The sequence below is a fragment of the Dipteris shenzhenensis genome, chromosome 8, assembly GCF_047967505.1.
Source record: "Dipteris shenzhenensis isolate YYH24624 ecotype China chromosome 8, Dip_SZ_1.0, whole genome shotgun sequence".
In the NCBI taxonomy this organism is placed as follows: Eukaryota; Viridiplantae; Streptophyta; class Polypodiopsida; order Gleicheniales; family Dipteridaceae; genus Dipteris; species Dipteris shenzhenensis.
In genome coordinates, this window is record NC_141603.1 from 18,354,175 (window position 1) to 18,377,811 (window position 23,637).

The following is a 23,637-nucleotide window of genomic DNA, read 5'->3' on the forward strand; positions in this document are numbered from 1 at the left end:
CAAGCCTTGCATCCTTAACTAAGACTTTAAAAATATGTCAAATCATGGATGGTAAACTTGATACTCATTTTGCTAACTTTGCTAGTAAGACATTCTTACATTGGAAAGTCAAGAACATGACTCAATCCTTGATATCATATTGTGATGTGCAAGGTGCTCTCCATTTGTTATGGAGATAACCTCAATTATTGCTTTACCATAGCTCAATCCTTGACATCATAATATGATGCGCAAGATGCTCTCCATTTGATATGGAGTTAGCCTAATGTATTGCTATTTGTAGTCCAATACCGGGGATGTGGAACATGGGTTAAAGGGGTAGTCTCTCTCTCTCTCTCTCTCACACACACCGAATGTGTATGCATCCTACGAAGCCCACACACCAAAAAGGCCTCCATGTACCTTATTGTCATGCAAAACATCCCTCACTTTTGAAGGCATTTCGTATTGTAACATCCCTGCTCACTATTGGCATTGTATCGACTTTTTTCATTGCGGTTCGAGTCAGCCCTTATCGCTCCTAGCTCTCCACGAATTTCAGAAGCAACAGGATGGGAAGGAAGATTTGGCTTAGCTTGCTCGTTCTCTTGCTGGAAGGTCACTTATCAAGTTCAGATGACTCTATCGTCTACACTCCTATAACACGGATTTATAACTTTGAAGTAAGCAATCAGGCTTCCCTTTTCCCACAATGTACCGGTTTTTCACGAAGGTAGGCTTTTGTGACTCGCATTTTGGAGTGTCCACCAGACGCCGCTCACTGCTAAATCTGAGAGACATGCTTCTTAGACAGCATTCAATTTTAATTGTAGCCCTACCAAATGGACTCGCGAACTGAATTTGCGGGTTAGATCAATCTAAGCTCTCAATTGAACACAAACAATCTCTTCGGGCTACAGAATTCGTGCTTTAGAATGGCTCTAAGCTGCTGAGCTGAACGTATACAGATATTGCAGCTGTGTCGAAACTGATCTGCTCAGGCTAAATCTATCCTGTTGGAAATACTCGAACGTAAACTGTGCAATTTACTAAGTTTCCCCTCGCAAAGGCACGTGAATCTCGAAAAGCCCACATGAATCATGGGAAAACTTTCGTAGATTCAGCTTATATCATGGGAAACTTTCCCGGCTCATTTTGAAAGATGGATGCATTTGATTTGGTCATATTTTGAAGTTTCAAATCTTTTATATTCATAATGCATCAAATAATCTCATATGAATTTGTAAATATTTGAGTATTCATTTCTCCTTTCTCTGTGCTTAGGTAGCATACATTGAGGTCACACGATTGTGTCGGACACGCGCAATGGTTGTTGTGAATGGGCAATACCCAGGACCCACCATCTATGCGAGGGAAGGAGACCGTGTATTGGTCAACGTGACCAACCATGCTATGGGTGCAGCGGTAACAATCCATTGGCATGGAGTACGCCAGATGGGCAGTCCATGGGCCGATGGACCGGCTTTCATCACACAGTGTCCCATTGCCTATGGCAATTCTTATGTCTATGATTTTCGTGTGGTCAACCAACGAGGGACCTTATATTGGCATGCCCATGTCAATTGGCTGCGAGCTAGTGTCTACGGTGCTTTCATAATTTTGCCTACGCATGAAGCCTACCCTTTCTCACAACCAGATGCTGAGGCTGCAATCCTACTTGGTAAGTCACCACCCCCTTCATTTGCTACTGTATTTAACTTGGTTGCACAATACTCCATGGCATGTTCTCTTTTATATAACATTTGGATATGGAGGATACTTTATACTTGTATGAAAAGATTAGACAATGATGGCCTTGGTCCATCACAAAATTTATGATGTAATCATAGGTTGTATTAGATGGGAAGGAAAGTTAAGGGGCTAGTCACTATGTTAAATTTAGGTTAGGGCGTGTTTTTTAGAGAGATTCCTAAAATTGGTTCTCAAGAAATTAAATGTGCCCCTCTTTTTTGCAACATACGAACTTTTAAAGTGAAAAACTAGAAACTATGTTGGAACTTTCAATAGGAGACAAGGGGTCTAGTCACAATTTTCTTAGTGCGTAGACTGAAGGGACAAATAGTATGTTCCACCTTGTGATTATTATGGCAAGCATGATGATCTAGAGCGACTAGGTCAATATTTCAAAGTTGATGATTGATAAAGAGCATCATGCTTTGGAGATATAAAAATCCAAGTCTCAGCAACCCATGTACCCAAGAAGTGTGTAAAAATAGTCTACCAACATGATTTCTTGAGGAGAGATAAGCCAAGGACATATGATTATGTGATAGATTCATGACATAAAAAACCTTCATCCCATGCTATTTTGATATAAGATTGGGCCTTACGAGGGTTTTTTTCTTGGGAGTATTGCCTTAAAACTAGGGTGGCTAGTGTGGTAGCATTGATGGGTATGTCATTGTCCTTGCCCTAACCTCCAATGTTGAAGTGAATGAGCTTTTGTGCTAAATCTAGGCATGTGTTGATTCTTGATCATAGACAGTGCCCTTATGTAACTAATTAATCACATTTTAGGTGCCCTATATGTCAATCATCATTACCAAATGAAGCTGTGATCACTGTTGTTGCCATGTGTTTTTTATAGTATCATGGATTAAAAAGGGTTGCCCTTCCCTATCATGTGGCTAGCATGGGCCCAAATGGCACAAAGACATCATATGTGTTCAAGGAGTATGTTGGAATGCAATGCCATTAAGTTGTGTAATCTTGTATACAAAGTACAACTAGAGAGAAAAAGGAAGTCTTAAATTTTTCTTAGATAGCTCAAGAAAAATTTTCAATTTAAATTGTATTTTAAGTTAGTGAATGTAATATTATTGGTAGTTGCTAGATCTAATTGGTGTGTGGCATTATATCTTTTGGTTTTAACAACAAGATGGAGGGGGGGAGATTAAGGTTGTGCTCAAACGATAAACTATGAGTGCTTTGTATTGCACAGGAGAATGGTGGTCGGAGGATTTTTCAGACATTGAGGATGAGTTGGCTACCACGGGAGGCCCGGCACGTACAGCAGATGCCAACACCATCAATGGTTTGCCAGGCCCTCTAGAGAGATGCGGAGGAGCAGGTGCAAGCATAATAGCCCAAAGAAGCAAGAAAATATAACATCTTTACCATGACATGGATGCTTTTTGAAGTGCAATTGTAGATGCACTAATATGTAATGAGATTCAATATGTTCCCCCTTTCAATATAAATTCAAAATTTAAAATTTTGAGTACTAGTCTTCCCTATTAATTAAACTATGCTAAAAATAGGTTGATATATCCCTTGGCAAAAAAAAGGAAAAAATAAAAATAAGGTAAGTTACACCCCCCTCCCCAAACTCTCCCTCAAACTTTTTTGTAGGAGTGACATCTCTCTAATTCCCTTACCTCTCCCCCTCATGATCTCTCCCCCTCGGGTCCCCCTCAGCTCTCTCTTACTCTCCCTCATAATCTCTCCCTTATGTAACCCTCTCCTTGAGCTATCACCCATCAGCCTGCTTCCCATGGATGCCAAGTGTAGATGAGGGGGTGAAGTGGAAGGGGTGCAAAGTGGAGATGTGGGAAAGGGTGTCCATGTGTGGAGGTTGATTGGAGAGTGTACTAAATGTTGTGCCATGTGTGTGTGTGTGTGTGTGTGTGTGTGTGTAAAAGCTAAATGGTTGATTGGAGAGTGTACTAAACGGGTTGGAGTGTGTGGAAGGCTGTGAAAAAACTTGTAGGGAGGTGTGTGGAAAGGTTTAATTTGTGATGTGTGAAGGAAAATGCGAGTCTAAGGAGAAGGAAGAAGAGGCTAACAAAAAGCGTAAGGGAGAGGCTAGTAACAAAATACAAACTATGTGGGCAGGGCAAGAAGAAAGCAACGAGATGTATACGTTGGAGGTATATCCAGGGAAGACGTATCTACTAAGGGTGATAAACGCAGCTCTGCATGCGAGCTTCTTCTTCGCCATAGCCAACCATACGCTAACAATAGTCGAAGCTGATGCAGCTTACACAAAACCTGTGAATTCTCAGACTCTCTTCCTGGCTCCTGGCCAAACTCTCAACGTTCTCTTGCGAGCAAACAATCCCCCTGGCTGGTACCGCATCCTCTCCTCTCCCACCACCTCCCTTCGCTCCATCCACCCCACCCCCTCAGCTGCCCTCCTCTTCTACAACGTTGCCTCCGGCCAAAATGCCCCCCCTTCCTTGCCTCCCCCCCTCCCCCTCAACCTCCCCTCCCTCCAGCTCTCCCTTGACTCCCTCCCCCGTAGCCTCCTCCATTTCTCCTCCCCCCCTCCCTTCCCCTTGCCCCTCCTTATCGACCGCTTCTTCTTCTTCGCCATCAGCCTCGGCCTCCTCAACCTTAGCTGCCCCAACTCCCCCTCTGGCCAATGCCAAGGCCTCCACAATGAGCGCTACTCAGCTTCTCTCAACAACGTCTCCTTCGTGTTGCCCAATGTCTCTATCCTGGAAACGGTTTACGCTGGCCGTTCTCTCGCAACCGACTTCCCCGACTATCCACCCACTCCTTATAATTACACAAGGGAGCAGGAACCCGAAGATTTTGACTTCTTCCAGCCCCTGCAAGCGACCAAGGTGAGCGTAATCGATGAAGGTGACAACGTGGAGGTGGTGCTACAAGATACGAGCTTTCCGGAGTTCGAGAGCCATCCCATGCATCTACACGGCTACAGTTTTTACGTAGTGGGCAGTGGCTTGGGTATTTTCGATCCCATTTCTGATCCGAGAAGCTTCAATTTGGATGATCCGCCTCTCAGGAACACAGTTTCGGTCCCGGCGGGCGGATGGTCTGTCATTCGATTCAAAGCTGATAATCCAGGTACCTTTTCTTTCCTTCAGTTTGTTTTTCACATCACTCACTGTGTGCTTTAAGTTTCCACATGTGCTCGTCATGGAAGCCTCACCTTCTAAACCTCTCTCCCTTAATCTCGTTGGGGTTTCATGTCCTTGCACCAACCTCAATTGGAAAGACTTCCACTCAAGAATGCATCAATATATGCAGATTCTAAAGGAATTTAATTAGGCTTTACTATACGTGGTCAATTGTCCATGTGTAATGGGTGAAATCACTAAGTACTACTTCAAGATCACTATTTGAAGCTATAGTGTATGCAAGGGTGAATAGCATCATACTCTTCAAGCCATCCTTCCATCACACATGACGTAGTAGTAGCATATAACTAATTTTGTCCTTCCATCATAGAGGACGTACCTATTGAAAGTAGAGGAGCATTTATGTGTGTGGGGATCATGGGTATTTTCTAGGTTAATTTATAATGTTGAATTAGTATGAACAAGAAAATTGGTCCTTGGACCCTTGTTCAAGAATCAACGGATGGACAAGTATAGAGCTCATCCAACTTACTTTATTATCAATGCTATTTAACCCCCATTTAGTGTCTCAAATAGGAAAGGGAAAAATGCTCCTTTCAAGCAAAGATTTACAATAATTGCTTTGGTATGCCAAATTTGATTCTCTTTATAATGAGAATCAAATCTATACAACTCCCATCTTGTTTGAAATTGCAAGGCCTACCAAATTTTAAGTAGAGATCTAATGATAGCAAAAACTTATTCCAACATTGGGGTAAAGGTATTTGTACCAATGTTTCTATAAACTTTTGTGTTATGATGTGTAGATTGTTTTTAGGTTCTATTGGCAATTCCGAGCTCTACCTTTGATGCATTTAATTCGCCTTAAGATTGGTCTTGATTTATATGTAAACTATCCTTTCCTTGATCAATTGGCCCATCCATGTTGGTTTTTACGAAAGGTTATAAGATTGCATTTCTCTTCAAAAAACACTTTTCACTTCCATTCTAAGAGACTTGATTTCTTGTTTGGATTTTCTTCATCCTACCACACATTTTCATGGGCCATTGTACAACACTTAATGAAGACAACTTGTTTGCTTTCGCCCCCTTTTTCTCATTAACTATTTAACTATATTTATTTCTTTAGGCTATGATGATAATTTGGCACTTCTTTTCTTGTTTGCAGTTTTGATAGGGGTGATAAAGACTATTAGTTTATGTTTGTGGGTCCCTATTTTTCATCTTTATAAGCGAATTTCTTGTTTGCAACATGTCCACCTCCTCTAGTTGTTTATTATAAGCTTGAGGGTCCAATCTTGAAACTTTGATGTGGGTTTATAGGGCAAGATCCCAATGGCATATCCTAGTGCATGAATGATCCAATGTTAAAACATTCCAATATAAGGAATCATAAGTGTAGATGAGTTTCCCATTATTGTGAGGGGGTTATAAGGTGAAGGCTTGATGAGGTCTTTCCTTCAGCTTTGCAAGGTTTTATCCATTGTAAGATTCAAGCAAAAAGAAGAGTGAACCGTAGGACTTGTAGGCGTTCATTATCACCACCAATGCCATTCTTTATGTTTCTAGAGGTGGTTCAAGTGTTTTCAATTTAAGATTGGTTTAAAATTAAGGGATTTAATCCTTGCAATCCCTAACCTACTTATGTTTATGACTCTCTTTCGTAAGAAAATTTATTAAAATAGAAAAGGATAAGAAAAGGAATGGAGAGGGAGAGGGAGAGGGAGAGGCAAGGAAGAGGAAGAAAGGGAGAGGGAGAGGGAGAGAGGGAGGGGGGTAAAAATAGGAAGAGGGAGAGTTATTGACTTACTTCCTTAATCTTGGAAATTTTGAGTGCCTTTTCTGCAAGTTACCAAAGAGGATGTGTGAGAGGGAAAATAAGGTTGTGGTGGGAAAGAGATTTATTGAGTTGTGGTGCAAGGAGAGAGGAATTGCAAGAGTGGATTATAGGAAAGTTTGGAAGAGAAAATGAAAATGAGCAAGGATAGCGATGCAAAATTCAAAAAAGTCCCCTAGTATCAAAATAGGTGTTAGAATAAGCATTGCTACGAGCATGAACATTTTAAAACTTAATAGTACCCGTTACCTGTTCTCAATTCAATCTGCTTTTAGTGCCCGGCAATTTCGATCCAAGCCCGTGGCCTCTCTTGTTGGGGTCACTCGGAGGTGCTTTTGTCGTTAGCACTCTTTTGTCCCGGGCATCTTCTAAGGGTACATGTGCAAACTTTTCCATCACAAGAGCATGTTGTTGCCCCATTTCCTTAAGAAATGAAAGCCGCGGCTTTTCGCCGGTTAGCAAAAATCGTCTGCGAACCTATTTCATTCGACGATACTCAAGGTCCGAAGTCTGGGAAGCTTCATCGCATTTCTTAATAACTGATGAAGCTTGCACCTGCGCATATGATAAGCCGAGAACTACGACTGGTATGGCAACGGCAGCGAACGCTTTGCGCCTTCATCCTTCATTCGCGAAAAAGCCAACGAAGTGCATCTTTATAGTGGCACTTATTTTGACATAGCCAAAATAATAACAATAAAGAAATATGTAGTGATGCTTGTTTTGATTCCATTAGACGAGTAAGGACACACCAATCCTCATATGGCCTTGCTAGAATCTCAAGGGCCCTTACACATTTCATAACCCCAAGTAGTGAAAAATGGCTCCCTTAATTTAGAAAGTGTAAAAAATATCATTTGTGGTTGAGTTAGTCACTCATCTAGTGGCCTTCGCAATTCCATTTGGCATGAGGGCCTTGCATACTCATTGCCTAACCCAAGGAACTTTACCCATTTTGTAGGCCCAAATAAGTGACCCTTGATATAGAGAGTCAAAAACAATTATTATTGAATTATTCAAGCAAGTAGAATGAAATATTCATGTGGACATGCCACAACCTCAATCCCATCAATTATGAGGTTTTTGTACACTCGTTTCTTGACTCAAGGGATCTTATCCATTTTGAGTCCATTTTGAACATCCAAATGAGCCATAGAGCATTGAATTTCACTTGCCTCTCTAGTTCAACCATAAGTGGTCTTTCCACATTTGTTTATACTAAGGGATCTATTTTTCATTTTTTTGGCCAAAGAAAGTGGATAAAGAGACTCAAGTCAAGTACAAAGCTTGCAAAGCCCTCATACTCCTTGAGCTTGTGGAAAGGAAATATGAGCATTAATTTCAAGTTGCTTGACTAATTCGATAATTACTGGTATTTTTTCACAATTTATATGCCAACCTGCAACCATTTCTCCTTTTTGCAAGATCAACCCCATCATGTATGCATACTTGGTTCTTGACTCAAGGGCCATAACACATTTCATATTCCCAAATGAGAGAAAAATTGTGCTACTTGCTATAGAAGTCATGAAAAAAGACCATTTATGCTTAAATTTATTGATCGAGTGGAATACAATGCTCACTTCAGTGCTACCATTTCTATTCCATCAAGTATGAGGGGCCTTTTCAACTCGTTGCCCCCACTCTACAATGAAAAATGGCTCCCTTGATATAGAAAGGTAAAAACAAATCTTGTGGTTGAATTAGCAGAGAAAGTGGAATTGACTCCCCATGTGGCCTTATATCATGATGAATCCCATAAATTATGAGAGACTTGGATGCTGGGGTAAAGGCCAATGGCCTAGTATATACCCCTTTGTACCATACATACATAATAAGAGCTTACTTTGATTTGGGTGAGTTAGCACCCACAATTTTGGTGTTCTCCCAATGCTGGAACTAAAAGTTCAAGTGCTCTCAATGTGAGAGGGAGGTCATATTCTAGGCAGAAATACCACGACAGAAATAGAAGCAAGTCTAGAAGCAAATCTAGAGGAAAATCCCATGCCAAAAAGGATTTGGAATGCTTCTATTATGGGAAGAAAGGCCATTTCAAAAAGAATTGCTACAAATGGAAGAACGATAAAGGCAAAGGCAAAGCTAATGTGCAGTCCAAGAAGGAAGAGAAATCAACTGTCAATATAGAGGAAGTGAATGCCATAGGTAACAATAGTGATGAGGGTGACATTCTTTATGCCTCTATGTTTGAGCATGCTTTTCTTATGACTAGTTATGATGCATTGTCACAGAATTGGATACTAGACTCAGGAGCATCTTTCCATGTCACTCCACATAGGGAGTGGTTTACCATTTATGATGTAGGAAGGAAAGCGACTGTGAGACTTGGAAATGATTATCCATGTGACATTGTTGGAGTGGGAGATATCCACTTGTCTATTCCTAATGGTTCTACATTTGTACTCAAGAATGTTAGGCATGTTCCAAATCTGGAAAAGAGCTTGATAAGTATGGGACAGCTTGATGATGATGGCTATCATGTGTTTTTTGGCACAATACATGGAAAATTAGCAAAGGGTCACTTGTGATTGCTAGAGGTTCCAAGCATGGAACGTTCTACTCAATGCATGTGTCAAGCATAAGAGATAATGTAATCAATGTGACCGAGTAGCCATCCGTCTCTTTGTGGCATCCTGGGTTGGGATATATGAGCATGACAGGAATGAAGATACTTTTTGGTTTGCAGTACGTTCCCGTGTTTAACTTTTCAGATTTTAGCATGTGTGAGCATTGCATGTATGGGAAGCAATCACGGTCTTCACGTAAAAATTCTTTGGGCAAAAAGAGGCTTGAACCATTGGAGTTGGTTCACAGTGATGTGTGTGGACCTATGCCTACTGTCTCATTGGGTGGTGCTTCTTACTTTGCTACTTTCATTGATGATGCTACACGAAAAGTGTGGAGCTATCATCTTTGGAAGAAGAGTGATGTCTTTGATGCATTTCAAAAGTTCTTAGCATTTGTTGAAAATCAATCGGGCAAGAAGCTTAAATTCTTGTGCACTGATAATGGAGGAGAGTATACCTCTCATGCATTTAAGAATTTTGTGAGCTACGTGGCATCAAGCGGGAGTTGACTACTCCTGAGAATCCTTCTCAAAATGGGGTTGCTGAGAAGATGAATAGAACTATTCAAGAAAGGAATATAAGCATGCTTTCTAATGCCAGTCTACCTCATGGCTTTTGGGTTGAGTCTATCAAGACAACAGTACATCTTATCAATAGATCGCCTAGCAAGGCACTAGATGGGAAAGTGCTAGAAGAGGTTTGATCAGGCAAGCCACCATCTTATGGGCATCTTCGTGTATTTGGTTGTGAAGCTTATTTTCATATCCCTAAGGAAAAACGTAGCAAGCTTGGTCCAAAGACAAGGAAGTGCATTTTTTTTGGATATGGTGACTTAGGTGAGATGGGATACCAATTGTGGGATCTAGAGGCCAGGAAGATAGTACGCACACATGATATTATCTTTAATGAGGACAAGATGCACAAGAAGCCATAAAAGAATGTTGAGATAGACAAAGTGATGTTTCAAGAGGATGGACAACCACCATATGAGAGGCATGCAGAACTTGTTCCACATGATGTAGGGCATGGACAGCCCATAGATCATGAGGTGGGAGAGCCACATCTAGGTGGACAACCTCAGGTTGTGCATGAAAATTAGTTGGGATAGCAAGATGCTCATGAGAGCAAGTGTTGAGACATTCCACTAGAGTCTCACGACCTCCACAGAGATATGCTCCATCTCTAGATTATGTCATGTTGACAAATTGTGGTGAGCCTTCATGCTTTGAGGATGCTATGTCTAGGAATGACAAGCATAAGTGGGAGAAGGCTATGCAGTCAGAGATGGATTCTTTGATGAAGAATGCTACTTGGGATTTGATTTATTTGCCCAAAGGAAAGCATGCATTGCCATGCAAATGGGTTTACAAGCTAAAGATGTCTCCAGCAGATGCATTGCCTAAGTATAAGCCAAGGTTGGTAGTCAAGGGTTTTAAGCAAGAGAAGGGTACTGACTTTGATGAGATCTTTTCCCTAGTGGTGAAGATGACTACCCTTCGTATAGTGCTTGCATTGGTTGCCAGAGAGGACATGCAGCTTGTCCAAATGGATATAAAAATAGCTTTTCTACATGGAGATCTTCATGAGAACATCTATATGCAGCAGCCAGAGGGGTTTGTTGTGCAGGGCAAAGAACGGGTGGTATGCAAGCTTCAGAAAAGTCTTTATGGGCTGAAGCAGGACCATAAGCTTGATGCATTCATGAGATCCCAAGGGTACACACGGAGCGAGACAGATCATTGCCTCTACACAAAGAAGGCATCACATGGCAGCCTTCTTATTTTAATTTTATATGTTGATGACATGCTTATTGCTAGGAAATCTACTTTAGATGTGGATGCCTTGAAGAAAAGGTTGCATGAGACCTTTGACACAAAGGATTTGGGTGATGCCAGTCACATACTTGGCATGAGGATTGTTCAGGATAGGAACAAGAAACTCCTTCATTTGTCATAGAAAGAGTACATTAGCAAGGTACTTGAGCATTTCAATATGGAGAGGGGGAAGTCCATAAGTACTCCGTTGCCTCCATATGTGAAACTCAGCTAAGCGGATAGCCCTAAGTCAGATGAGGAGCGGGCTGACATGGCAAAGATACCTTATGCATCCACAGTAGGAAGCTTGATGTATGCCATGGTTGCTACATGTCCAAATATTGTTTTTACAATGGGAGCTATTAGCAGGTATATGGCAAATACTGGCAAGAAGCATTGGGGGGTAGTGAAAGGTATCATGAGATACTTGAATAGTACAAAGTACATGTGCATTTTCTTTGGGAAGAAGGACACATATGTTGTTGGATATGCAGATGTTGATTTTGTAGGGAATGTAGACACCAGGAGGTCTACTATAGGATATGTTTTCTCATTCACTGGAGGTGCAGTTTCATGGGTCTCTCATTTGCAGCCATGTACGGCCTTGTCTACCACTGAGGCAGAGTATGTTACAGCCACTGAGGCATGCAAGGAAGCTATATGGCTTACTCATCTAGTGGGAGACTTGAGCATTGCAGGAGAGGTTCCAGTTTTGCACTGTGATAGTCAGAGTGCCATCCAGTTGGCACGAAATCCTATCTTCCATGTGAAGACAAAGCATATTGATGTGAAGTATCACTTCATCACAGAGGTGATTGAGGACAAGCGCATCTAGCTTGTCAAAGTTCACATAGATGAGAACCCTGCAGATCTTTTTACAAAGAGTCTTTCCTTAGAGCGGTTTGCACATTGCAGAGTATTGATGGGTGTCGTATGACATTAGGATGCCCATCTTCTCCCTTAAAGGTGCATTAGCCTTTAAGTGGGAGGTTGTTGGGGTAAAGGCCAATGGCCTAGTATATACCCCTTTGTACCATACATACATAATAAGAGCTTACCTTGATTTGGGTGAGTTAGTACCCACAATTTTGATGTTCTCCCTTTCTTTGTTGCTCTCCGATAAGACCTCCTCTCCATCATTGGATACTCATTTCTTGGATTGCAGATGCTTATCAACCATTTTGTATGCCCAAATGAGAAAAAAATAGCTCCCTTGGTATAGAAAGTGTGGAATTAGACCATTTATGGTGGAATTATTGAAACAATTGAAATCCAACCCATAAGCTCAACATCATTAAGCATGATGGAGTTTCATGCTCATTTCCTGGCTCAAGACCCTTCAACCACTCAAGTTCGCCAAGCTAGTGAAAAACGGATTTCTTGGTATAGAAATTGTAAAAAATAATCATTCATGGTTGAAGTAGCCTGGGAGCTAGTGGAATCCAATTCCCATGTAGCCTTACTATAAGCTCAATACCATAAATAATGATGTCTTAACTTGATAAAGTTCTGCAAGAGTCTAAGTGTAAAGTCATGTAAAAGGGCTTTCATTTTATATCAAAAGTGTGTAAAGATACGAGAAAAAGACCATTTATTGCTGAATTGGTCAAGAAAGTGGAATATAATGCTTATGCATCTTGGCTACAAGCTCAATCCCACAACCTCATATATCTAGGCAACAAGATCAATCCCATGAAGTATGAGGGATTTTTATACTCATTCCCCAACTCAAGGGATTTTACCCATCTATAAGCCCAAATGAGTAAAAAATGGATCCTTTGTATAGAAAGTGTGAAAGAAGATAGTTTATGGCTGAATTAGTCAATCATTTTGGCCTAGCCACAAGCTCATTCTCATCAAGTATGAGAACCTTTCATACTTATTTCTCAACTTGAGGACCCCTACATATTTCATATGCCCAAATGAATGAAAAATGGCTCTCTTGGTATAGAAAGTGTGAGAAATATTAATTATTATTGAATTAGTTAAGAAAATGGAATGCAATGCTCATGTGACCTTTCCAAAATCTCTACCCCATTAGGTGTGAGGTCCTTTCATACTCATTTCTTAGCTTGTATACCCTCACCCATTCTGCATGCCTAAATAGTGAAAAACATAACTTGCTATGAGAAATTTGAAAAAAGACTACTTATGGTTGAATTAGATAAGAAAGTGGAATATAATGTTTGTGTTATCTTGCAACATGCTCAATACATTATGTATGAGGTCCTTGCCTACTCATTTCTTAACTTGAGTGTCCTTACCATTTTGTAGGTCCAAGTGAGAGAAAATTATCACCTAAGTTTGGAAAGTGTGTAAAATACAACTTATGGTTAAATTAGTTAAGTGGAATATAGCATCAAGTGGCCCTAAGATAGTATCAATCACATCAAGTTTGAGGTACTTCATATTTGTTTCCTTGACTCAAGACTATTTACCCATTGAGGTTGGCGAAACCAATGAAAATGGCTCCCTTGGTATATATCATGCAAAGAATATTGTCTCCATATTCCAAGAGAATTATTTAGTCTCATCTCCAATTTCCATATGAATCCCAATGGTTGGGGGCAAAGGTATGCCCAGCAAGCTCAATAGGATATTCTGCTTGATTTACAAATTTGTTCATGTCCATTGTAGTTAATGCTGGATTTAAAGACCCACGAGATCTTTGTTTGGAGGACCTAATAATCCTTCTTGATTATTCAAAGAATTTCATTTGGCCACCTCACAATATTTAAGTCAAAAGGGATAAACTGAACAAATATGGTTGTCCCTTGCGGGGATGTACATTCAAGCCAAAATTGGGCTTATCTACTAAAAACTATGTTTACAAATGTCTCCGTGGTGGACTTAATTCTATGAAGGATGATGAGAATGTAAATTCTCAACCTTTCATGATTTGGAGCGACCAGTTCCTTTTTGTGGCAAAAGCTCTTTTCAAGGCTCAAGCCAAAACGAGTGAAATAAAAGGACATTATCGAAATGCCATAGATCATTTATGGTTGGATTAGAGAGGAAAATGGAATCCAAGGCTCATGTGGCCTTTCCATAAGATGAATCCCATAAATTATGTTGGATTTAACACTAATTTCTTGGACTCAAGTTCTTGCACTTAAGTTCCCTTACCCATTCCATATGCCCAAAGTGAGCAAGATAGTTCATGGGTATAGAAAGTGTGGAAAAACACCATTCATGGTTGACTCGGTTAAGCAAGTAGAATCCAATTGTTATGTGGCTTTGCTATAAGCTCAATGAAATTAGTTATAAGGTCCTTCCATGCTCATTTCTTTACTCAAGGCCCTTGCCAACTTAGATTGGTTTAATCAATGAAAGCATGCATAAAAAGTTCATTTATGGTTGAACTAAAGGGGCAAGTGGAATCCAATGCTAATGTGGCCTTGCCACAAACTCAATACCATGAATTTTTAGAGCCTTGTAGAGTTTCCTTATCCATTATGAGACTCTTGTAGAGTTATCTATAGACTAGAGGGCCCTTAACCATTTTGTATACTTGTATGAGTGAAAAATGGCTTGGTATAGAAAATGTGGAAAAAGACCATTATTGTTGAATTAGTCAAGCAAGTAGAGTCCAATACTCAGGGGGCCTTGCAATATAATCATTATCATTAGGTATGAGGGACTTATTTGTTGGTAAATGAGATTATCTCACCATTTTCCACTTTGTACTTTTTGAAATGTTTTAGAGCATCTTGTGTCAAACATGGTTCCCCTTTTTGGTACTCCTAACATTTATAAGACAATGTTTTTAGTACTCCTAATCTTTATCAAACAATGTTTAACCATCTACCTTTTTGTATTTTTGCTTCCTCCTTTGATTCTTTGTCTCATTGAGGGATATAAAGGGACTTTATTACAAGGATAGGAGGTTCAAATTCAAACTTCCTTCTTGTCATTTGTGAATCTAATCTAGTCCTTTATCCCAGGATGGAAATTATTATAGACTATAAAAAATAGATTATTTATGTCTTGAATTTTTATTTCTTTTATTTTTTAGAGTGTTTAGAGATTGTAATTGAGTGGTGATGATAAATCCATATGAGCTACTTTGGAAGCAAAATTATTGCTTGAATTTATGGCCTCCTTGGTAAGTAGAGAAGTCCTTTGGTAGGTACCATGTGAAAAGTAGAGACGTCCTTGAATTTATGGCCTCCTTGGTTAGTAGAGAAGTCCTTTGGTAGGTACCTTGAATTTAGGCCTCCTTGGCAAGTAGAGAAGTCCTTGATTTATGGCCTGCTTGGTAAGTAGAGGTCCTTGATTTATAGCCTGCTTGGTAAGTAGAGAAGTCCTTTGGTAGGTACCATGTGAAAAGTTAAAAGTATGAGTATGAATAGATAAACTTGATTCTAGGTGCTCTTATACTCCTAATATTACTACTAAGTTTGTGCCAATGTTTGGACTTCAAGTGAGGTTATCGCCCACCCTTTATGATTGGGAAACTAGGATCCCATGCTAGGAGAAATTTGAAATCATTCCCTACTTAGAGGAGCATTTTATATTCATCTTAAGCCTTGGGATGCACCTCTATATTTGTTGTTCATTTTCATCCATCTATACTTTCTATGAGAGAAGTTCTAATAAAATTACTTTAACTTTTGAACTTAAGAACTTATGCTAGACATGTGGTGTAAAAATTTCCTAGCTTGTAGTTGATAAGTGATTAGCTTGATAAGAGGCTCCAATTAATTATTTTTCTTTTTCCATCAATTTGTATTGGGGTTGATGGGTATTATTGGCCCTTATTTTTATTTTGTAAGTTCATTCTAACTATAAGATTCATGAATATTTCAAATTCGGGTGCATGACCTTTTTTGCATACAAAAAGACATAAATGTCATAAAATATATGCTCCTTCATGCTTTTCTTTGTAACTTTTCTTTGAAACAACCCCAAGCTGGGGTTCTAGGATCTCCTCTAACTATGTGCTAGTTTAAAGCATAGCCCAATGTCACTATACAAACACAAGGACACATATGGTGTTAGCTAGCCCGTCACCACCCAATTGTAGATCCCCTGACACTACCCCTGAGCTAGAGATTAGGAAACTTTCAACCATAAAATGAAACAACACCCAAAGATGTGGTTCTAGGATCTCCTCTATCTCCATGCTAATCTACATGCATAGCCCAACATTCGTATACAAACAAAGGGACACATATGGTGTTGGCTAGCACATCACCACCTAATTGTAGATCCCTCCAGATCACCCCCGAACTAGAGGTCATGCAACCTCTGACCATCATCCATCCTAGGTAAGATTGCACATCCCATACCATATAGCCCTATCTACTTTTCCAAAAGGAGGGTTCTATATTAAAAAGTCAAAGTGAATTGTTATAGTAAATACAATTGTTCCTTTCAGAAATTATGATCATCACTACTTAGAGAATCTAATATTCTTCCTTTGGGATAGACATGCCAGGACAAAAGGTAACAGATACAAAAATAGTGTTAGAAACTCAGTGTGCCTATTGTGTGTTTCTTAGCCTTGTATTACATTGGGGTTCAACCTATCTCTGTGGGGTTTCCATAGTTGAAGCGTTGAGCTGCTATTGACTCTTCCAGTTACTCTCATTCCAAACTCTGTAAGTAGCACTTCTTGGATTGGTTTAGGCCACATGCCGCTTGTATTGCATGTACAGGATGCTTCCTTCCATTGAGATAGAGAGGGGATTGTTGCATTTGTTGGTGCCATTGACCGTCGGGTTGTCATTGGCTCTGTGGGGATGGGGGACGTTTGCTACCTTTGGGCACTATCTTGCACCTTTTCTTTCTCCTGAAGCTCATGTGCATAGTTCGCCATGAGGTCTTGCACCTTCTGTATGAGCTGGTCCTGTTGGTTTGCAATGAGTGCCTACTCCTTTCCCTCCTTTACCTCCTTTGTCATCTTGTCAAGTGCCTCCCAGTTTTTCTTCGTTCCTACATTCAGCCACCATGTAGTAACATGAGAGCAACATCAATAAAATCATTTAAAAAATGAACAGAACATCTTTGAGTCCATAACACCCAAAGTGCACTCGTACTATTGCCAGTGCCTCGATGCTCTTGATGGAGTGTCCCCCAAGAATAGGTATGCATAATGCATCAGGAAACCCATTATTTGTCTTCTTGTAAGATTCCAAACATTGGTTGCGTATATATAGTTCATGAAGAGGTGGGGAATATCCTCTGTCTCCCTTTTGCAATGTGCACACTTCCCATCCCCTCGCAATGCTTTGGGCTTTACCTACTATCCAGACTCCCTTGGTATGATGAGCCATAGCAAGAACGATTGTTTTTTTGGGATTTCCTTGTCCCACATCTTTTCAATCCTCCTTTCCCATTTTGCCGCCGAGTCCCATCTTATCCATTTTTGGTTCCTAAATAATGGGCATTGGGCTGAGTTGATTTTACCCCACCCATTTGAATTCTCTGATCGAAGGCTTGGACCTTCCTCCCATCCATGCTAGAGATTCCACATCCCACATATTTTGTCGTTCCTTGATTAGGTTGGTATCGAACCGGTTTAGTCTAAATTATGTTGCTACCACCTCATCACTCTTCCACTTTCTATTTGGCCAGTGCCACAAGTCTTACCAGCATCTAATTTATTTTTTGTTAAGGTAGAGGGCCCCTTTGATGGAGCGTTCATCTATGGGAGAATAATATAGGATAATCGAAAACTAGACAGAGTCTTGGCTACAAAAGGTTCGTGTTTTCCTCAAAAAAACCTTTCCAAAGGAGATGCAGTTTGAGAATTTTCCACGCTTTCCACATCCCCTTCCATAATTCAGAACCTTTAGCCACAAAAGGTTCCCTACTGAAGACTGTTGTGCCTTCAGGGAGATCTTTCCAGTTTTTACATCTAGCGGGTTTGAGATTTTTGATGTTTTTCTCACAAGAAAGGCCTAGTCAATGTGAGGTGCCTCAAAGGTCTTTATGATCCATTGTCCCATGAATCTTGCCACCACTTTCATTTCCTTATTTACTATGCCAAAACCTCATTTCTCTTTGGGCATTGTGCAAAATCTCCATTGCACTTGAGCCATCTTTCTTTGCCCCAAGTCTCCTCCCCATAGGAAAGCCTTAAAGAGTGTATTGATATGATTGAGTGCTTTCTTTGATGAGAACGAGTAGGAAATAAAGTAAATTAGTGAAGGGTAGATGTGGTGGTTCAAAACAAACTTTCTCTTGGCAGGAGTGGGTTGAAGACCTTGCCATTTTGAGATCTTCTCTTTGATATTTTTTATGACCCATTCCCACCTGTTTTTGTTTGAGCATCTAAGCCCATTGGGATTTCGAGCAACCTGAAAACCTCACCTTCTTTAATTACTTTGCAACCCATTGCTAGAAGTTCATTTGGTGGTTGTGATCTTGTGCCAAAAATTCCAGTCTTGCTGTGGTTGACCTTTGACCCAGAAGCTAGACAAAAGTTATCGAGGCAGTTCAACACTAAGTCTACTGACCTGGGGTCGTTTGCGGGGGTGAGGTTCATGACATCAAGCGAATTGTTGGCACACAATATGTTTGTTCCCTTCTAGTTGGATGTCCATGATGCTCCCTGCTTGACTTCTCTTTGAATTAGCCATCCTAGTGAGTTAACCACTATGGTGAAGAGTAGTGGAGACAGAGGTTAGCCTTGTATGATGGACCTCTTTGAAGATAAAGCATCTGATGTGTGGCCATTGACTTGCACTTTTGCTTTTGCCCCTTGTAGCAATGCGTTGACATAGCTCCTAAAGATAGGTCCTTTTCCCATGTCCTGTAGGGGCTGGAGGATAAAACCCCATTCCATTCTATCATAGGCTTTGTCAAAGTTGACTTTCATGAAGCAAATATCCTGCCCATGACCTTTTGCATATTCCAGTCCTTCCCACAGCATGAGGATTGCTTTAAGAATGTGTCATCCCTATATAAAGCCTTTTTGTTCCTCTCTAATCTAGACCTACATTTTCCCTTTTAGTCTAAGAGATAATACCTTCGCAAATATTTTGTAGCAAGTGTTTAGCATTGTGAGTGGCAGCCTCCAGTTCTTAATCTCCTCCTCCGGACCCCTTTCGAGATTAACTTAATCATTCTTGTGTTAATTCTAGAGTCAAAAAATCCTTTCTCTATAGTTTCATGCCACAACATCATAAGGAAAGGGCTTAGAGTCTCCCAGTAGACCTAAAAATATTCAATTGGAAGGCTATATTCCCTCGATGTCTTCCCCTTTTCCATTTGATTTGCTATTGCCTTTAGTTCCTCCATTGTGACCTCCCTTTCTAGGAAGGCCGTGTCAAAGCCTACTACCACTTTAGGAGGCTTGACTGCACCACTCGCTGCTTCTTACTTCCTAGCAGATGAGTATTTTGGTTCCCCACTATATGTTGGAAGTGTTGCGCTACCGCTTATAGAATCTAGTCCTGGATGCTTAGTGTCTGCCCCCCAACATTGAGTTTTTCAATGCTTTCTTCAATGTATTTTTTCCATAGCATCTTGAACATCCCTTTGTTTGCCCTATCGCCTTTGCTCATGCACCATTCTCTTGAATAGAGGGATGCCTAGTGTGCTTCAATTAAAGCTTCTCTTATAAGGTTTTCCTTGCATTCTTCGTACTTGTTCTAACTGTGTTCAGTAGAATCTTCTTCTCGTGCTTTCATTTCTTCCTCCAATCTTTCCCTTCTCTCCCTTCTTGACTTTTTCGCTCTTTTCTTAATTGACTTAAGGAAATTTTTTTTCCTCTCTATTGCCCTGACCCATTTGTCAAAAGTGTGAGTTGTTCCCCCAAAAGTCACCTGCCAAATGCTGCTAACTTTGTCCTTGACATAGGGTAGTTGAAAGAAGAAAGGGTTAGCATTAAACCAATACTTGCCTCTTCTTTCCTCCCCCCTATCCACATGCAAAAAAACTGTGTTATTATGTGAGAAAGGGAGGGTGGTGAGCCCTTTGACCTTGATCATTAGTGCATCCTTGTAAATGAAATTAGAGGCATAGATTTTGTTGATCCTTGCCTTCCTGTGTGATGATCTGCACTGATTATTGGTCCACGTGAAAGTAGTTTCTTTGGAGATGTGAATCAGCTCTGATCATTCTTTGACCTTTTGCCATGCCCTGGCTTCACTCCCTCTGATATTGGTTCCAAGCCTTCCATCTACCTATGCTAGTCTCTACCATGATTGAAGTCTCCCAAAAGTATAGTATCCCTACCAAGGGCGCATGTCTCCCTTAGCAATGTTCTCTACCTTGCCGTGTTTGGAGCATAGACTGAAAAAATGTCACACTTTGAATTCTTGTGTCTAAACTCTACTCCAATTCCACATTTCCCTAGAGAGTTGAGCGGCCTTTCTAGAAAGCTTGTCAAATGGGCTCCTACTCCTAGAACTGCACCACCTCTCCTGTCCTCGTGCTTCATTATGAACCAAAGCAATCTATTATTTATCTGTTTTAATTGCCATCTTAGCTTCTCTCCTCCTACTTTGACCTCTTGTAGTGCTAAAAAATATAACTTTAATCTAGACTTGCGCATCCACTACTTGAAAATGATTGGTTTCAAATCGTTGGTCAATCCTTGGGCGTTGACACTAAAAAGTGAAAAGGTGTTTTGATTGGTGTCTTGCATGATTGTTAAAAATTTTTGCTTCTCTTCTTTTTGAATTGTATTGGGCTTTGCTGGGGGGAGACTGTGAAGCCTCTTGATAGTCTACTTTTCTTCCTCTCAACATTTGATGGTCCAGGGGGTGGTTCCCCCAACCTGCTTGTTTGCCCCCTCTTCTCCTATTGGGTCGATTATTTTTCCCTTACAATTGTGAAAGGAGCCTTAACTACCTTTTCTTTATCTGCTTTGAGTAGTTGTTCTTTAAAAGCCTACATTTTTGGGACTACTTCTTCCTCCTCCTCCAACCTGGTATCTTCAGTGGCCTCCTCTTTTTGTGCTTCCTTTCTTAGGGTCTTGAATCTATTTGTTAGGTCAATTGCCTTTCCCTTCTCTTTCTATGTCTTGGCCTTCTCTTTCTTCTCCCCTATCTTTCTCTGATCCTATTTATTTGCTTTTGTTGGCGCCTCCTCAATTTTTCTTACCACATTTCTATGAGTACTAGAGGGACCTTCTCTAATGAAATGGACCCCTAAACCACACAAGAAGAAAGAATTTAGGATGTTCTTAAAAAACACCTTTTGGATGATCTCATAGCCATTCCCATCTACTATCTTGATCAAAGGGGGGATCTATAGCCAAAGTTCATTAGCATGCATGTGTGTGGGTTGCCTCACTATGGGTTAATAAAATTTTCCGTTTTTATCCCTAGGAACAACCACAGTAACATCTCCACTTAAGAAAAGAGTGACAATCAAAGGACAGGAAACTCGACCTAAATAGGGGCTTTGGAAGGAGGCATGCCAAGACACACATCATGGGCAGCCCTCAGCAGCAGCAGCAAGGCAAGGAAGATCTTCCAAGACCCTCCCAAAAGAAACAGAGATGAACAATAGAGCCAAGGAGCTCACAGAAATGATAAACAAGATGGAGAAATCTTGTTAGGTAAGCTCCTCTATGTTAAAGTCCACATTGGTCTGCTAAACAAATCAAGGAAATGACTTAGCTCTTGTGCGGTGGTTGGGTACATCCATGACCTCGAGACCACTAGTAGCATCCCTAGAGGGATGGGTACAAAACTTGTGGTCATGAAAAGGCCTAGTGCTATCCAACATTCGCTTCTTGAGGAATGGATTCATAGTATTCCTTTTTGAAAAGCCAAAAATGGCAAGTTCAGTGGTCCAAAATGGAACTTGGACCATTAGGAGCCAGCCTTTATCTATCCAGATGTGGGATCCACCATTTGTAGCCCCATATATGTAGAGATGTTGTTAGGAAGATGCAAGCCTAGATGGGTCTCAACCTATTTAGGTATTCTTAAGAGGCCCCACTCCCAAGAAAAACCCAAGTGAGCAGTGGATCTCACAAATATAGATGTTGCATGTTTGAGGTACCTAACTAGGCATCAAGAAAGTATCTATAACACCCATATTCAGTTTGTTGGAATAAGTTGTTAAACTACAATTAGAATCCCTTAAAACATTATTAATTAGTAGAAATGTCAATAACTAGAGAAAAGCATAGATAAATAAGGTTTAAATTCCTTGCTATCTACGTTAGCATCATGATCATGTTGTTTGGCATTATTCCACCCCATTACTCTTCTTATTCCTTCCATATGTCAAATGTTTTATTTAATCATAAGTTAATTCTAGGATATCATCTTTTTCATAAGTCCAAAGGATAATTTCTCAAAAAACTAATGCTTATTTTTTATCTATTACTTTTTTAAAATTTCAAAATTCATATAGTCTTTATGTTTCTCATTGACTTTTTGAGTTCATGCATAAATTTCAAAACTATACTCTTGAAATCCATGTTTTTCAAGTAATTGATAAACGCCTTGAACTGTCACAATCTAAATTTAGCTTTCTACATAGTTGGGAATTATGTACATAGGATGAGATAATATGAGATGGCATATTACGTTAGTGATTCTCTTATCAATGATAAAATCATGATAAGATACATTTTTACATGCTTCTCTTGATTTAAAATCTCAAAATACTTCTCATGTTCCCTTTATGTTCATATGTCTTATTGTTTGTATCTATATTTATCTTCTCAATGAATGTGATTCAAACATTTGATGTCTATAGTTTGATAATAATATAGATGAATAAGAGTTCCATTATTGATTGAACTTATGAGGACTAAGGAGGATACCATTGTGTTTACAAGAAAAAAACATACAAGGATAATTATTAGGTGATAAGTTCTTGCAATTAGATTTGGTGATCTCTTTTGATTTCTAACAATAAATCCTAGATTCATACACAAAAAAAAAGAATTTCAAAGGAAATAATACCATATTGCTCAAGAAGAGTCTTATTGGGTCCATATTTAAGATCATGAGACAAGGTTGATGAGACAAGGTTGAATACTCTCATTTATGACTTTCAATGCTCATTATGGATGAGAACTAAAACTTATTACAAGGAACTAAAACTTTACTCTTGTAGGTGTTTGGCTCTTCCATTGCCATGTTGAAGTCCATCAATATTGGGGGATGAGAACAGTATTTTGGGTCAAAAGTAAGCAAGATGCATACAATAACATTCCACCACCACCTGATGATCTCCCCCAATGTTAAGCTTGAGGGGATGATGACCTTAAAATGTGCCTTTAAGGGGTTGGAAAAAAACTTCAAGTTATACAATATTTTCAAAGTTCTCTATGCAATAAAGATTCAACCTCAACAAATTTGGATGACTATCTTCCTTATCTATATGTATCTTTTTGATGAAAATGACATTAACAATACCCCTGTTATTTAAAAATAATAATGACATTAAAAATACCACTCTTATTAGGAATATTTATATGTTTTTAAGTAGCATACAAAGATGTTGATCATTTAAAGAACTAATCCTGTAGCATAAAGAAATTTGAGGCACTGTTTGTATGATAAAAAATTTAATCATTTAAAGTTTTCATAGCTATATTTGATAAATCTTCAAGGTAATCATTTATAAGTGCAAAAATAAGTGAGCCCTAATATTTA

The 23,637-nt window shown here is 39.7% G+C and overlaps 1 protein-coding gene across 1 annotated transcript; it reads left to right on the plus strand.

Annotated features, from left to right (window-relative positions):
• The first annotated feature begins 551 nt into the window (after positions 1-551).
• On the plus strand, positions 552-23,394 carry LOC147899216 (laccase-2-like). Its single transcript, XM_087377661.1, has 5 exons — positions 552-662; positions 1,264-1,660; positions 2,942-3,070; positions 3,835-4,812; positions 23,096-23,394. The coding sequence occupies exons 1-5, from the start codon at positions 552-554 to the stop codon at positions 23,224-23,226; spliced, it is 1,746 nt and encodes a 581-aa protein (XP_087233787.1). The 3' UTR covers positions 23,227-23,394.
• Positions 23,395-23,637: the final 243 nt, after the last annotated feature.

Coding starts and splice junctions, on each gene's coding strand:
- LOC147899216 (XM_087377661.1), top strand. CDS start 552: ATGGGAAGGAAGATTTGGCTTAGCTTGCTCGTTCTCTTGCTGGAAGGT. Junction 1,661..2,941: donor TGAGGCTGCAATCCTACTTG/GTAAGTCACCAC, acceptor TGTATTGCACAG/GAGAATGGTGGTCGGAGGAT. Junction 4,813..23,095: donor ATTCAAAGCTGATAATCCAG/GTACCTTTTCTT, acceptor TTACTCTTGTAG/GTGTTTGGCTCTTCCATTGC.